Source organism: Ranitomeya imitator, chromosome 10, assembly GCF_032444005.1.
Source record: "Ranitomeya imitator isolate aRanImi1 chromosome 10, aRanImi1.pri, whole genome shotgun sequence".
NCBI classification, from domain to species: domain Eukaryota; kingdom Metazoa; phylum Chordata; class Amphibia; order Anura; family Dendrobatidae; genus Ranitomeya; species Ranitomeya imitator.
In genome coordinates this window covers 32,252,634-32,268,334 of record NC_091291.1, presented here as the reverse complement: position 1 = coordinate 32,268,334, position 15,701 = coordinate 32,252,634, and the positions used below count along the sequence as shown (strand labels likewise).

General features: G+C 46.0%; 1 protein-coding gene across 1 annotated transcript; it reads right to left on the bottom strand.

Annotated features, from left to right (window-relative positions):
* Nucleotides 1–719: 719 nt before the first annotated feature.
* On the bottom strand, nt 720–12,629 carry RUVBL2 (RuvB like AAA ATPase 2). The gene is made up of 15 exons (XM_069743079.1): nt 12,502–12,629; nt 9,856–9,907; nt 8,694–8,749; nt 7,784–7,925; nt 7,442–7,571; nt 6,037–6,103; nt 5,467–5,573; nt 4,908–5,001; nt 4,008–4,131; nt 2,716–2,810; nt 2,506–2,624; nt 2,209–2,328; nt 1,627–1,756; nt 1,023–1,137; nt 720–870 (listed from the first exon to the last, which is right to left on the bottom strand). Exons 1-15 carry the CDS (start codon nt 12,514–12,516, stop codon nt 845–847), a joined length of 1,392 nt encoding a protein of 463 aa, XP_069599180.1. The 5' UTR covers nt 12,517–12,629; the 3' UTR covers nt 720–844.
* Between the last annotated feature and the right edge of the window lie 3,072 nt (nt 12,630–15,701).

Genomic DNA, 15,701 nt, shown 5'->3' with positions numbered 1-15,701 from the left:
ATTGGCAGAGTGGTAAACTAAAAGTGGGAATGTTGGATTGTGAATCAGAGGAATATTTGGTGGTTCAGAAAGATGGGTATGTGGAGGTAGGCCATTGACGCTTCCCACGTTTTCCCCAAAAGGCTATTCATCTTCCGATTCATTGGGTCTTTAAGTTGTGAAGAATCCTCAAATAGAAGAGGTTTTTTTTTTATCTAGCCACTTTAGAAGCCTGGATATCAATCTTGGGAATTTCAGACCAAGTCATAGCCATCTCTTCTTCTAACGGAAATATTCCTTTTATTACGCCCTCAATACACAAATGCTTTTCTGGGAACTCCTATTAATCTATAATCAAACTCTGGATATTGTCATGAACCAGAAATAAAAAATTTTTCTTTTTTTCACTCCTCCAAACATTTGATCTTGGACTGTTCACATTGTCTCTTCTTCCTCGACTTCCATTGTATGTCTTACTGCTGTCAGGAGTTCATCCATGTCCTCAGCAGTAAAATATTTTTTGGCCAATTGGTCAAAGCTTTGAGTTGGGTTTAATTTTTCTAATTAGTGATCTCTAATGTGCGCTCACAAGGCTATGAAATGCGTATGCAGTAACAGCGACCTGCACCCGTGCAATGCGTATGCAGTCACAGCGACCTGCGCCCATGCATTTATTTCATCTGGAAGATGCCAGTCTACTTTAGTTCCTGATAAATTGTATAATAATAAAAAACAGAAACTTGATTTCTCTTTTTGTTTTAATAAAAAAAGACAAGGAATGGAAATTAAGGCAAGTAACAAGAGTGGAGACAAAATGAAAGTGGGGAGGGGCAACAACAACAAGCACGTTCACCTAGATCAGTCATCAAGATGTGTCCATGGTGTCTCCTTCTGTACAAATGAAAGACAAAAAAAACAAACATTACAGATATCAATTGTCAAAAAACTGAACCCAACAAGAGCAAAATATACCAAGAAAAATCATGTAGGAACTGGAAGCCGTTTCCCACTAAATGAATCCAAAAACTATATAAAACACGTACTCATTTCATTGAACATGAAGGCGTCCTGATATTCCTTCATGTATTGTGTGGATCGAGATTCATCAAGGAACAGTGAATAAACTCGCTTTATGTCGTCCACCTGCACGTCATTACCCTGAAAAAGAACCGCCATCCAGTTACTGACCGCCGTATGCCAAAAACAGTCCACACATCACACTCCTGAGATGTCGGCTCCAATTCTCTCCTACTGTATCCAGCGTTCATGGTAATGTAATTGATTACGTCAGCGACCATAGTTCACTAGGTGATACTTTCATACAAGGCACCCCAATTCATCAAGATGAGCCAAATTCATAAAGGGGTGCATTCCTCAATAAATTTGGAGCATCTTCAAGTGACATGCTCCACCGCTAGAAATGTAGTTAGGTGGTGGAGTACATTTGTCACAATTATGATCAATGTTCTCATTTATATTCATCCATGCCCACTGCTGGCGGAGACTGGCTTAAAAACACAAAAAAAAAAGTGCAAAGTTTTGGCGCAACTACCAATTGTACAAAACTTTAGAGACTTTTCAGTTTTAAGCCAGAAGAAAATGGTTTGACAAATTGGACCCAAGTGTCTGCTGCATCTTCTGCCTCACCTTCCTCTTCCTGCAGACCAGGCTGGCCGCAGTGATGAGCTGTATGGAGTATCTCAGAGAGGTCTCCAGGCCGATCCTTGTCAGCACTGAGTAAGCGTCTTCACTCATGTCCACATCCTCCTCTTCACACCTGAAAGAGAGCATTTATCATTACAACGGCTTCTCTCCTTCCTTCCCCTCCTGCTGCCGGCCTCCCGTCACTGACAGCCAGGTCATTCTTCTCTGTGACATGCTCCCTAGTCCGAGATCATGTGCAAGTGCCGTCATTCCTGGAGGTAGTGCATCCGCAGTAAGGTCCTGATGACGCCAGACTATAGATCTGCGAATGTGGTGCCCGGGGAATAATTAAAGCGAGGGAGCAGGTTACAGGGAAGAATAACCCGTCAGTCCTTGCAGAAAGCCGGCAGTGGGAAGAAAAAGGGAGAAGCCGGAGTGAGCTGCAAGTGAACGTCAAGACCCCTGCCCTTGTGGCTCATTCGGATTTCTATAACACAGACACGGACTTAAGAAGCACAGGCATAGATGACGTTAGTTTTGGGTCTGATCGATTCACAGCCCCAGCTACTGCAGAATCAAACTCACCTGATCTTCAGGATCTGTTTTGTTTCCTTATCGTTATATGGTGAAGTGGAGATGATCAGTAACCGGTCCAATAAATCAATAGGGATGCCGTGGGGACTCTGGTAATTTGTGCCACGAATCCTGATGGAGAAAACAACCGTTAGGAAATCTGCAGCATTAAATGCCATTTATGCGTTCTCGCACCGGCAATAGCGGGGAATCCTGACATCACACACAGCGACTACGGACCTTTGTCTCAAGCCTGGACAACCCCTTTAAAATGGCTCCTGGAAAACGCAGACATTCCCATATACTTACCTGGTGATTCCCCTATTTGTGGCCATAATAAGAACTGGAGCCATGTCACTTTCCAAAGCCCGATTCAAGAAGGAAAAACACTCAATGTCCAACATGTGAACTTCGTCAATGAACAGCACCTGCCGAAGGACAGCGAAGAAAATGTATGAGGACCTTGCAGCTCCCCAGTCCCAAATATAAGGTGTCAGAATAGATTCAATGTCCCCTCACCCCTGGGATTATCTCTGCTTTTCCTTCCTCTCGCCATTCAGCCACCTTTGCATTAATTTGCTCTCGGACCTCAGATTTGATTTCTCCTGTATCACCTGTTCATTAAAAAAAAAAAAAAAAAAAAAAAAAGTTAGGGTTAAGGTTTGTTTGGTTCTAACATCTGTAGAACATTTTTTTGGACTAATGCTACTTTTAAAGGGGTCTAAGACTTTTAGAAAACTTTTTAGAAAACACCTAGTCCCCCGGCCATCTGAGCTTTTCTCCCCTTCCGTTGGTCTGGTGCAGTGTCTCAGCCGCTGCTCCCGATGTCTGTTATCTTCATGTAGACAGGAACTTCAATGTCTCAGAGATATTGAGCTTGCTGATAAATAATAATCAGCAAGCTCAATAGTTCTCAGACATTGAAGTCGCTGTCTACATGAAGATAACAGACATCGGGAGCAGTGGCGGAGACTTAGCATTGGACCAGGGGAGGAGGAGAAACGTGCGTTTATTTTTTAAATACACAGTGGGCGGGATTTCTGAAACCAAAAACCCCCTTTAAATCACATTTTATACAGTTGTCACATTATGTGATCTGGTGCTCCATTTCTTTCCTCACCCAGGTATAAAATGTCTGTAATCTCAAGTCATAGGTGACTGCTACGGCATGGATTTACTGAGTGCAGTCAGGCGCTATACATATGACATTCGAAGCCCAAGTTTGGCATATAATCCATAGGGCTCCATTTACCGGACAGAGGTCAAACAGAAGCCCCTTTGATCTTTATCAGTTTTATGTTATTTTCCCATAGAGAAAAACAAAAAGTGTAATCGAAAAAAATCGGATACACTCATCAATGCTGAAGTGTCCGGCAAAGACTGCATTACTGTGTCGTAGGCATTTATATGTTTCTACCATAGTGCCAATTATTAGCCCATGTTTATATGGTGGCATATGATGAAGTCTTCCATTAGCAATGCTCCAAATGTACATGTCTGATTGAAGGCCCAGACGATGTCACTTATGAGTAAAAAAGGGACACAAGGTGTGGATTAGTATAATGAGGAAAAGAGTGGCCTCGTAGCTGAGGGACGGGATGTCTAGATGGGCTATAGCCATGGAACCAATCATCATGGCTTTCCAGCAGCTAACTACAGAGGTGGCCTTCATGATTGGGAGCTTGTCTAGATAGGAGTCTTCCTTGTTAGAAAAAGGCTATCCAGATGTAAGCACAGTATATGCCCAATATACCACTGCAGGGAATGGGGAAAGCATTACCACATTTTGCACTTGATCTCCATAGACATACCTGAGAAGAGAGCGAGGAATCCCTGCGTTCTGCTGTTTATCACATCGATTTCGTGCAATGACACCGTATGCACCACTTCTTTGCGTTTTTGGAGCTCGCCATCGGGACACTGTACAAATTTGGTCTGCGGGAGGTAGAAGAATGGAGAAAATATTTCTGAAGACCCTATAAGGCTGTAAGAGGAAGATACCGGGTTCAGAACAATTAACCAGAGCGGATACAGGAGCTTCATACAGCTTCTTTCTCTGGAGGATGCGTCGTGTGTGATACATCGGCAACTGCTGTCAATGGGGGACTGTGCAGTGCTTCATTTCATCTATGGTGGGGCTGCTGGAGAACTGGACACTGGTTGCTGCGCTCCGTCTCCCACACTTTTTCATCAGCGTATCACTAACCCATTCGCAACGTGTATATGACACATTAGCTGATGGTAGCCATGTTACACAGCCGACATCTTCCTGTAAGTGCAGAGACTGTAGCTCAGCTCCGATTGCTGAGGTTTATTTAAAGGGGCACAATGACTGTTCAAACCAAGCACAGGCACGTGAGGCCAAGCATTTATGTGCACCTTCCCACCTTATTGTTTTCCCACAGTCGATGCCATGTGGCACTGAGCTCAGTGCAAGGCTACAGCGGTAAGGTACGCTGCTGATGTGACAGCACCGCTGCCGCCAAAACACAGGGATGATGGCAGTGGACCCTGGGAATGTGTGTGTAACTCCCCACCACCAGCCCCGAGTTAGTTATTTTAGGTATTTCACAAAGTTTTGGGGTCACTTTCCAGAAAGAGGACAACCCCTTTAAGGAACCTTTATAACAATGAGGGTCCATGGCGCAGAACCCATCAAGTTAAAGGGTTTTTATGGGAGACAAAATAATCCGACCATTGCGAGGTTGTACCTGAGATCCCATGGCATCATAGTCCCTGGCCCTCGTGAAGGCACGGCCCAATTTTGTAATCTTGCCTGTTGCTTTGTCAATGGTTATGACATCCCTAAAAAAGAAAACAAAATGAAAAGTACAGACCCATACATACATTTCTGATCACAGACTGTACACAAAAAAAAAAAACACAAAGTATAAGACCTGATAGATCAAGGCCTCGCATTTTTTAGCAAAATGTGCGAAATTCATTAGGAAGTAAGCGCTTCTTAATAAACTTAGTGCAATATTCAGCTGCCGTCCTGCGCCGCAAGAAGTGTCAGAATTTACATAACTTTTCGGGGGCTTCATTATAATGAATTTGTCTGCAATGCTCTTCCAGGCCCCTCTAGGCTGGAACAGGTGAAAACCGCAAAGAAGCAAATACAAGTTACTCAAATATTTGGCGACATTTCAAGCAGTTTTACATTAGAAAAACGGCAATAAAATTCATGACTATTCGGGGCAATTTATAAAACCTAAACCTGGACGACTCGAACACTTAACTTTTCCTTGTTTGAATAGATTTTCATCTTACCCAGACTGGACCTTTTCCTTTGTCAGGGATTCGATCATCTTGGTGCCCAGATCATAAATGGTTTCCATCTCTGTTGTTTTCAAGGTCAGTTTACCTACTTTGGCGCCCTTAATGAAGAGATAAGGTCTAAATAAATGCTCAGAGCGGGCGGCACGTAGAGGCTGTAATATCATCATGTATTTGGTATATGATTTTACAAGGTTGGGGGCACAACGAACATTGAATTGTGAGTAGTGCACACAGAATGGAGTTTCCTCATCTAACCATTGCCGGAGTACTCCGTCCCACCGCAACCAAATCCGGATTACAACACTCCAGACTTTATACAATGTGGGGAGCGATTTCACATAAAACGTGAAACACGGGGATTATATATAACTTTCTTGTATCACTTAGTGTCAGCCTCCTAGTGGCAGCAGCATACACCCACGGTCTGTGTCCCCCAATGAGGCGAAGGAGATAGATAGATAGATAGATAGATAGATAGATAGATAGATAGATAGATAGATAGATAGATAGATAGATAGATAGATAGATAGATAGATAGATAGATAGATAGTAATAACTCACTGTTCCTGTAGCTGGTCTGTCAATCTGCACCTCTACAACTTCTCCTTCAATTATTTCTGTTTCCTCCCTGGATAAAGCATCAAATATTCAATATTGCAATAAGCACCGACAAGAAATACTTAAAGGTGTTCCCTGGTATCAGAAAGCCCATGTCTCCCCCAGCTGCAAATTGCATAAAAAAAAAAAAAACTCCGCTTTACACCCTCTCCCCAGGTCCAGTGCTGAGTTTTCATCGCTGCTCCCAGTAAATACAGCACTGGCGTCATGTTGGCAGCCAATCAGGAACCTCAGCGGCCCGTGCCATTAAGGGCCCCGTCACACTTAGCGACGCTAAAGCGATCCCGACAACGATACGACCTGTCAGGGATCGTTGCTGCGTCGCTATGTGGTCGCTGGTGAGATGTCAAACAGTGCGATCTTCCCAACGACGCAGCAGCGATGCGGCGACCTGTAGCGACCTGTACAACGATGTCGTTGGTCGTGGTGACCCTGTCACATGGCAGCTATTATGACAATTCAGACCTCGATGAGGGACGTTGTAGTCACACAGGCGTGCATTTGCGTTGCCTTTTCCGCGCCCATTCAGTTCCGATTGGTGGTCGCTACTGCGTTCTGATTGGTGGCGGCCTTGCCAAATAAATTAAGGAAAAATGAAAATGCATTTGAGACCCCAAACGATACCTACCGTGCACAAAATATAGGTGTCAGAAGAACCGTTAAAGAATAGATAAATCGAAGAGGAGTCGCAGGCCGGAGAACTCTACAACGATCTGCAAACCACCACGCGGTCAGGAACAAAGGATGGAAGCGCTACTATATCGCCTTCTATTGAAGGCATGACCGCCAATCAGAACGCAGTAGCGACCACCAATCGGAGCGGAGGGGTGCGGAAAAGGCAACGCAAATGCACGCCTATGTGTCGGTGTCTGAGTCGTCAATGAGGTCGTTGGTAAGGTGTCAAACACAGCGATGTGTGCTACCCAGCGGGACCTCAACGATCAAAAAAAGGTCCAGGCCATTCCGACACGACCAGCGATCTCACAGCAGGGGCCTGGTCGCTGCTACGTGTCTAACATAGCGAGATCGCTACTGAGGTCGCTGTTGCGTCACAAAACTTGTGACTCAGCAGCGATCTCGCTAGCGACCTTGCTCAGTGTGAAGGTACCTTAACTCTCTGAGCTCACTGATTGTAGCGCTGACAGCACTGCAGCCAAACACTGGGAGAAGACTCACAGTGGTTCCTGGAGAAGGCAAATTAAGCACAATTTTTATTCTGCAGCCAGGGAAGACAATGGTTTCCAAACCCAGAAAAAAACCTTTAAGGCTCTAAACCAAAGCTTTGTAATCTCTAATATGTTATAGTTTGGCTTCTCCGGCACAAGAGGAGACTTATTGATCCACTTACTTGATTCGGACTCCGATAGAGCGGCGGAAAGCCTGAGTCAGAGCCTCGGTTTTGCTCATTTCCAGAGAGAAGATCTCACTGCCGGCAATGGCAGTAAATGGTGTATCCGAGCCCAGAGCCTGAGCCATACCTGTGTAAGATAAGGGAGTCAATAAAAGCCAGACTTCATACAACCAGACAATAACTGTCCGAGGTAGATCTAATGGCGGCTATGGAGATCAAGGCCATAAACAAACAGAAATCATGAAATACTTTCATGATCTGATATACCAATAGCGGTTCTGTACATTCATTTACTAATTTATTTATTAATTGCAACATTCTAATAAATTAATGTCTTACCCATGGCAATAGCAGTCTTCCCTGTTCCGGGCTGTCCGGCTATTAACACTGCACGTCCCGCAATCTTCCCCTCTTTGATCATTTCTAAAATAACCCCAGCTGCTCGGCGAGCCGCAAGCTGTCCGACCATGCCCTGCGATACCTGTAGAGTCAGAAATATGGACAAATCGGAAAAAGAAGCCATGATATTTGTTATTTTCTCAACATTTAAAGAGCTTGTGCACAATATATAATTGACATATGCTTCCAGAATAAAAGTTGTGACGAGCCTTTATGGTGGGAGACGCAAGTTGTGCTTCCTCGCATAATTTATAACGTGTGCTGAAGGATGGCTAGGTGTAATTAGTTACGGCACGGTGATGGAAGTGCCGGTGTGCGTTTAGGAGAACCCCATCCAGTACCCCGCCAAAACGGAGGATTACTGGACGGAAAGCTCTTTATTATTTCATTCATGGATATCAGTTGCTGCATCGTCTCAATCATGTAAATAGTAGAGTTCTTGTGAACTGACTAGCAGCCCCCCACCTATCGTCCACCGGTGATCTGTGGCCGCTGGACGGGAACATTGAGAACCGCCTCTTACCGGATGACATCTGCTTTATTTATTTATTTTTTATTTGCCGTCACGGTTGCAACGATCAAGCCAACTAATCAAAATAGGAGTTGAAGATACAGTCAAGAAGAGTCGGTTTTCCGGGCTCCCATTTGACGGCCACGGATTACGGACGTGGCCGATGGGTTGGAACCAGTTAATCAAGTCGCACTAATTCCAGTGTATTGTATGTATAGAGATGTATAGAAAGGAACCCATGTACTTCTACCTAGGGACAGTAATAATCACATTAATGAAGTCTTACAGCTCACGGACCACTGCAATATTTCCATTCACTCGATATAATGTAGACTTTACCTGTCGGGGCTCAAGAGCATCATCCAGTCCCAGCCCTCGGATGTGGGAATGAGCACCTAGAATTAGAGAAGAATTAGAAACTATAACCTTATCGTACACTAAATTTTCACTTTTGTGCACAAATACCATGAAATATATTATACTGCATATAGTATGCAAAATCAATGCCGTTTCCTGGAAGACGTCCCCTATTGAATCACCAGAAATTCCCCCATTTAATGCCCCCATATATGGATACAAAGTATTTGGCCCCAGCACAGTGCAGCACAATGGATATAAACCTTCGTTCCACTCTAATCGAACACTGACGATACTGTATGTCATAACTATAAAGGGTCGACTGCTAAAATAAGAGGCTGTGGCTCCTCAGTTTTTTATTTGCTGCTTAAAAAGTCTTCCAAAAACCTGTCTGCAGTTTATGTAGAAGCAACAGAACAACCATGTGCCTTACTCACCCTTCCTGGGTCCAATGCAGAGTCTCCACTGCTGCTCCCAGTATCTGTGTTATAGATGGCAGTGATGACGTCACATCGACAGCACCGCAGCCAGAAACTGAGTTCAGCGGCTCTGCCAGAGTCAATGGCATGAACGCTCAGGGACACTGAGCTCACCGATTGGCTGCAGCGCTGCAGATAAAAGACAACAGGAGCAGCAGTGGAAACTCAGCGGTGAAGGGTGAGTAACAGTTGTTTTTTTTAATTCCACTTTTATTTTTTTTTTTTTAATTACTAATACATTGTAAGGATGTGACAGTTATAGCACATTACTATTTATTGATTTTTTAAAAGGCTGCTTCGGTGCTTTTATATTGATGACCTAGGTCATCAATATCGGACCATTGGGGCGCTCACACTCTGCGCCCCCCACTGAGCAGCCACCGCCAGCCCCCACATCAGCCAGCGCCAGCTCCCACACTGGTCAGCTACCATATTTTCTAATGATCTTCACACGTCATGTGAACACTGGTAGCCTGGGACAGTTTGGGAACTGACAGGGACGACCCTTGATTCTATGGATACTGTGTGTTGGTTGTTATCATGTTACCGAGGACACAACTAATTACATTATGGCACCAGGACCATGTCTCCTACACACGAGTCACATTACAATAACGTCCCCCAGTTCATGAATATGCAGGAAATAACACGTGCTAAGCAAGTACCGATTCTCTCAATCCTGGTGACATCTCGGACTTCTGGCACCTTGGTGGTCGTCTGTGAAAGAAGGACAATGACAACATTAACATAAATCTAACATTGTACGGGGACATCTGCGTTATGACTGATGGCTATCCAGCAGACTTAAAACTAGATATCGATATCAATGAGGCTTCACAGAAAGATACTAACTGTGTCTACAGACATATTACAAAACAAAATTGTGCACCCCTTTAACTAGTTATCACTCCGGGATAGGTGATGACTTCCAGTGGTGAAGAGCCGGGCTCTCGGGGCTGGTACTCTATATATGAACGGCTAATGTACTAAGATGGAGAGCAGCATTTCAAGGATCATTGCTAAGAAAGTAAGTCATCCTCTACAAATATAGGGGTAACTTGCTGGGTGGGTCCACCAGCGATCTGGGACCATCAGTGATCTAGAGAACAGCTAAGAATAGAGAGCTGAACCTCTGCTCCAATCATTGTGTATATGGGGCTGCATGAGAAAGAGTCCAGCCTCTGCACAGACAATGAATGGAGTGTGCCCACTTTCACTCGATCCAAGAGGAGGCCGGGACCCGAGACCACTAGGGGCGCCAGTGATCAGTCCGTTATCAGTTACACCATTGATAGGGGACAACTTACTGACTGGGGATTATAATGACTATCCTGGGCCCTATTTTCAGGATAATAAGGGGTCCCAGTGATCAGCAGGTTATTCCTTACACCATGGATAGAGGATAACTTACTATCATGGGATCAGAGTTACTATCCCAAGTGCTGCTGGTTTTGGTATCATTAGTGGCCCCAGTGGTCAGACCCCCAGTGATCAGTTACTATCCTGGGTGCTGCTGGTTTTTGGTATCATAAGTGGCCCCAGCAGTCGGACCCCCAGTGATCAGTTACTATCCTGGGTGCTGCTGGTTTTTGGTATCATAAGTGGCCCCAGCAGTCGGACCCCCAGTGATCAGTTACTATCCTGGGTGCTGCTGGTTTTTGGTATCATTAGTGGCCCCAGTGGTCAGACCCCCAGTGATCAGTTACTATCCTGGGTGCTGCTGGTTTTTGGTATCATAAGTGGCCCCAGCAGTCGGACCCCCAGTGATCAGTTACTATCCTGGGTGCTGCTGGTTTTTGGTATCATAAGTGGCCCCAGCAGTCGGACCCCCAGTGATCAGTTACTATTCCAGGTGCTGCTGGCTTTTGTTATCATTAGTGGCCCCTGCAGTCCGACCCCGTGATCAGTTACTATACTGGGTGCTGCTGGTTTTTGGTATCATCAGTGTTCCCTGCAGTCGGACCCCCAGTAATCAATTATCGCAGGTGCTGCTGTTTTTTTGGCATCATTAGTGGCCCCAGCGGTCAGACCCCCAGTGATCAGTTACTATCCCGGGTGCTGCTGGCTTTTGGTATCATTAGTGGCCCCAGCAGTCGGACCCCCAGTGATCAGTTACTATCCTGGGTGCTGCTGGTTTTTGGTATCATTAGTGGCCCCTGCAGTCGGACCCCCAGTGATCAGTTACTATCCTGGGTGCTGCTGGTTTTTGGTATCATTAGTGGCCCCAGCAGTCGGACCCCCAGTGATCAGTTACTATCCCGGGTGCTGCTGGTTTTGGTATCATCAGTGGTCCCTGCAGTCGGACCCCCAGTGATCAGTTACTCTCCCGGGTGCTGCTGGTTTTGGTATCATCAGTGGCCCCTGCAGTCGGACCCCCAGTGATCAGTTACTATCCCAGGTGCTGCTGGTCTTTGGTATCATTAGTGGCCCCTGCAGTCGGACCCCCAGTGATCAGTTACTATCCCGGGTGCTGCTGGTTTTGGTATCATTAGTGGTCCCTGCAGTCGGACCCCCAGTGATCAGTTACTCTCCCGGGTGCTGCTGGTTTTGGTATCATTAGTGGCCCCTGCAGTCGGACCCCCAGTGATCAGTTACTATCCCGGGTGCTGCTGGTTTTGGTATCATTAGTGGTCCCTGCAGTCGGACCCCCAGTGATCAGTTACTCTCCCGGGTGCTGCTGGTTTTGGTATCATTAGTGGTCCCTGCAGTCGGACCCCCAGTGATCAGTTACTATCCCGGGTGCTGCTGGTCTTTGGTATCATCAGTGCCCCCAGCAGTCGGACCCCCAGTGATCAGTTACTATCCCGGGTGCTGCTGGTCTTTGGTATCATTAGTGGCCCCAGCAGTCGGACCCCCAGTGATCAGTTACTATCCCGGGTGCTGCTGGTTTTGGTATCATCAGTGGCCCCAGCAGTGGGACCCTCTGTGATCAGTAAGTTCGCCCCATAGAGGATCAATTGTAATCTTGGGTAACAGTTATCCGGCCCCAGAACTGTTTGGGTGGGGGGCGGCGTGTTTGTCACCTGTTGCCATTGACTACCAGCAGACCTGTGAGTGCAGCTCTGGAGTATAGGCTGCAGCTCATGGACATGACAAGCTGACCCTGACACCCATCATTTACAGAAACTAGAATCTTCCCTTCCATAGAGACGGATGCCATGCTAGTGATAGTCAGAGCCGGTACCAGCAGCCTTACGCACAGCTTCATACACACAGATATGCGGATACAACAGAATAAAAACCACTCAGAGCCGGACTCCTGCTGAATGCCGGCCCTCTCCATGGTTACACGGCCCTCTCCTCCATCTTACCGCCATGGTTGCCATGCTGCCGCTTCTCCACACTACACAACCGCCAGGTACACGAGAGGTGCAACTATGATACCGCTCCGGCTGGAAAGTGGAAACTCAAACCGCGGCGTAATCGTTCCGCCTCTACACGCCCACTAAGGGGGAGGAGCGATGTAACCGTCGCCAGCTCTGTGGAGACACAGTGACGTCTCATGTGTGCAGTGCACCATCCCGCCGGCAGGGGGCAGGGCGACAATAAAAGCAGAACTCTTGCTACAAGGCCGTGTTCACACAGTGGTTTTTAGGCGAAAACCTCTGGAAAAGCTCATTTTTTAGCGGGACATTGTGTCTCAGTGTTTCCGCCTCAGAACAACAACAATAAAAAAAAAACCTGGAATTTGATTCATAATATAACGTCCCAAAAACATCAATAAAAAAGTGAAAAATAAAAAACATGGTGAAAAATTCTAAATTGATTTAGGAAAAAAAACGATCATGATTAAAAAACACAGAGAAAAAAAAAACAGAAAAAAAGAGTAATCCCTGAAGTGCCTTCCTCAAAGAAAAAAACTCTTACAAAACCTTTCAAGAAAATAAACGCTCCTCCAAAAACTCAGTGTGAACAAAGCCAAAGCCAGCGTTTCCTGAATCAGTGTCCAGCCGCCTCAGGAAACTCCCAAATGAGATGTGGTGACTTTAGAGACAAGTGATCATCTTGATCTCATCTGTGGCGGGGGCCTTGTCCTGCTGTAAGAGGCGCTGCCATGATTAGGCAGCTGATACGTGTCACATCCACGTGATACCAGGACCTGAGGATTCCCAGCAGGACGTCGCACCATCTCACGGCCTCCGCCGGCTTGCCTTCATAGTGCATCTCTTCAGATGAGTGACACACCGGCCATACGCATGATTAAAAAAAACGTGACTCGTCAGACCAGATCTCCTCCTTGTATCAGCCCCCAGCTAGGCAGCCTCACACACATCAAGCTGCGATGCTCTGCATGGTCTGACACCTATCTATCATAGGTGCGATGCTCTGCATGGTCTGATACTGATCTATCATAGCTGCGATTCTCTACATGGTCTGACACCTTTCTATCATAGTTGTGATGCCCTGAATAATCTGACAGTGATCTATCATAGCTGCGATGCTCTGCATGGTCTGACACCTTTCTATCATAGCTGTGATGCTCTGCATGGTCTGACACCTATCTATCATAGCTGTGATGCTCTCCATGGTCTGACACGTTTCCATTATAGCTGAGATGCTTTGCATGGTCTGACACCTTTCTATCATAGGTGCGATGCTCTGCATGGTCTGACACCTTTCTATCATAGGTGCGATGCTCTGCATGGTCTGACACCTTTCTATCATAGGTGCGATGCTCTGCATGGTCTGACACCTTTCTATCATAGCTGTGATACTCTGCGTGGTCTGACACCTTTCTATCATAGCTGTGATGCTCTGCATGGTCTGACACCTTTCTATCATAGCTGTGATGCTCTGCGTGGTCTGACACCTATCTATCATAGCTGTGATGCTCTCCATGGTCTGACACTTTTCTATCATAGCTGCGATGCTCTGCATGGTCTGACACCTATCTAGCATAGGTGCGATGCTCTGCATGGTCTGACACCTATCTATCATAGCTGTGATGCTCTGCGTGGTCTGACACATATCTATCATAGCTGCGATGCTGTGCATGGTCTGACACCTTTCTATCATAGCTGTGATGCTCTGCATGGTCTGACACCTTTCTATCATAGCTGTGATGCTCTCCATGGTCTGACACCTTTCTATCATAGCTGAGATGCTCTGCATGGTCTGACACCTTTCTATCATAGCTGTGATGCTCTCCATGGTCTGACACCTTTCTATCATAGCTGTGATGCTCTGCGTGGTCTGACACTATCTATCATAGCTGTGATACTCTGCGTGGTCTGACACCTATCATAGCTGTGATACTCTGCATGGTCTGACACCTTTCTATCATAGCTGTGATGCTCTGCATGGTCTGACACCTTTCTATCATAGCTGTGATGCTCTCCATGGTCTGACACCTTTCTATCATAGCTGAGATGCTCTGCATGGTCTGACACCTTTCTATCATAGCTGTGATGCTCTCCATGGTCTGACACCTTTCTATCATAGCTGCGATGCTCTGCATGGTCTGACACCTATCTATCATAGCTGCGATGCTCTGCGTGGTCTGACACCTATCTATCATAGCTGTGATGCTCTGCGTGGTCTGACACTATCTGTCATAGCTGTGATACTCTGCGTGGTCTGACACCTTTCTATCATAGCTGTGATACTCTGCATGGTCTGACACCTTTCTATCATAGCTGTGATGCTCTGCATGGTCTGACACCTTTCTATCATAGCTGTGATGCTCTCCATGGTCTGACACCTTTCTATCATAGCTGAGATGCTCTGCATGGTCTGACACCTTTCTATCATAGCTGTGATGCTCTCCATGGTCTGACACCTTTCTATCATAGCTGTGATGCTCTGCGTGGTCTGACACTATCTATCATAGCTGTGATACTCTGTGTGGTCTGACACCTATCATAGCTGTGATACTCTGCATGGTCTGACACCTTTCTATCATAGCTGTGATGCTCTGCATGGTCTGACACCTTTCTATCATAGCTGTGATGCTCTCCATGGTCTGACACCTTTCTATCATAGCTGAGATGCTCTGCATGGTCTGACACATTTCTATCATAGCTGTGATGCTCTGCATGGTCTGACACCTTTCTATCATAGCTGCGATGCTCTGCATGGTCTGACACCTTTCTATCATAGCTGAGGTGCTCTGCGTGGTCTGACACCTATCTATCATAGCTGTGATGCTCTGCGTGGTCTGACACCTATCTATCATAGCTGAGATGCTCTGTATGTCCTGACCACTTTCTATCCCAGCTGTGAATCGGTAAATTTGTGAACGAAGGTAGCATAATATTTGCATGCAGGTGAAAAGTGGCCCCCCCAAAGTCAATGTTACTGGTGGGCCCTTGTCACCCCAGTTTGACACTTGTTGTAGTGTTTGCACAGGGGCCGTGACTCATTCTAACAGCACTTGTGCTGATCATTATGGAGTGTGAAGAGTCCCACTGATCTGATAATACTGGCCTATTCTAAGTATCAATAATCTAAAACCTCAAGGCGCTGAGTCAGAAATTACTGCTATTTATTCTGTAAAATTGTGAATATAGCT